At 62.2% G+C, this 489-nt stretch overlaps 1 protein-coding gene across 5 annotated transcripts in view; it reads right to left on the reverse strand.

The window, feature by feature from the left end:
• The window catches only part of TRPS1 (transcriptional repressor GATA binding 1), a 277,268-nt gene extending 276,873 nt beyond the window's left edge, over positions 1–395 (reverse strand). For all 5 annotated transcript variants that reach the window (XM_025197225.1, XM_006018076.3, XM_025197223.1 and 2 more), the window contains exon 1: positions 46–395. In XM_025197225.1, coding sequence (XP_025053010.1) covers positions 46–55 — 10 coding nt within the window. In that variant the 5' untranslated portion in view covers positions 56–395. The remainder of the gene's footprint in view (positions 1–45) is intronic.
• Between the last annotated feature and the right edge of the window lie 94 nt (positions 396–489).

The raw sequence follows: 489 nt of genomic DNA on the forward strand, positions 1-489 counted from the left end.
GGGCTTGCTCTTCCCCCAAAAAGAGAAAGTTGGTCCCAAACTTACTACTCTTCATGCTGGTCTCTGTGCCCCGCTTGTCATGATTCCCAGTAAAAACTTCCAGCAGCAACAACAACAGCAGCAGCAGCAGCAGCAGCAAGGACTGGGTGACTGCAGCTCATCGGATGCAAGATCTCCTCTCCCCGCTTGCCCAGCGCCCCGATGGGGGGGTCCCCCGGGGAGAGCTCCCCCCGCACAGCACACCCCGGCCCCGCAGTGCCCCGAAGGGTGGCTGCTGCCCCCGGGGGAGCCGCGGGAGGCAGGCGGAGAAGGGGGTTGTTTTCCCTGCTCTCTCCGCCGCCTGAACTTGACCCTCCTGACTCCGAAGGGGCTACTGCAGTTTGCAAGTCGCCAGTTCCCAGCGATCACACATGGCTTTGACCCACCAGAGGACGGGGAAAAAAATGCACCCAACCCCCCCCCCCCCAAACACCACCACCACACCACACA

Source organism: Alligator sinensis, unplaced genomic scaffold (genome assembly GCF_000455745.1).
Source record: "Alligator sinensis unplaced genomic scaffold, ASM45574v1 scaffold112_1, whole genome shotgun sequence".
Classification (NCBI taxonomy): Eukaryota; Metazoa; Chordata; order Crocodylia; family Alligatoridae; genus Alligator; species Alligator sinensis.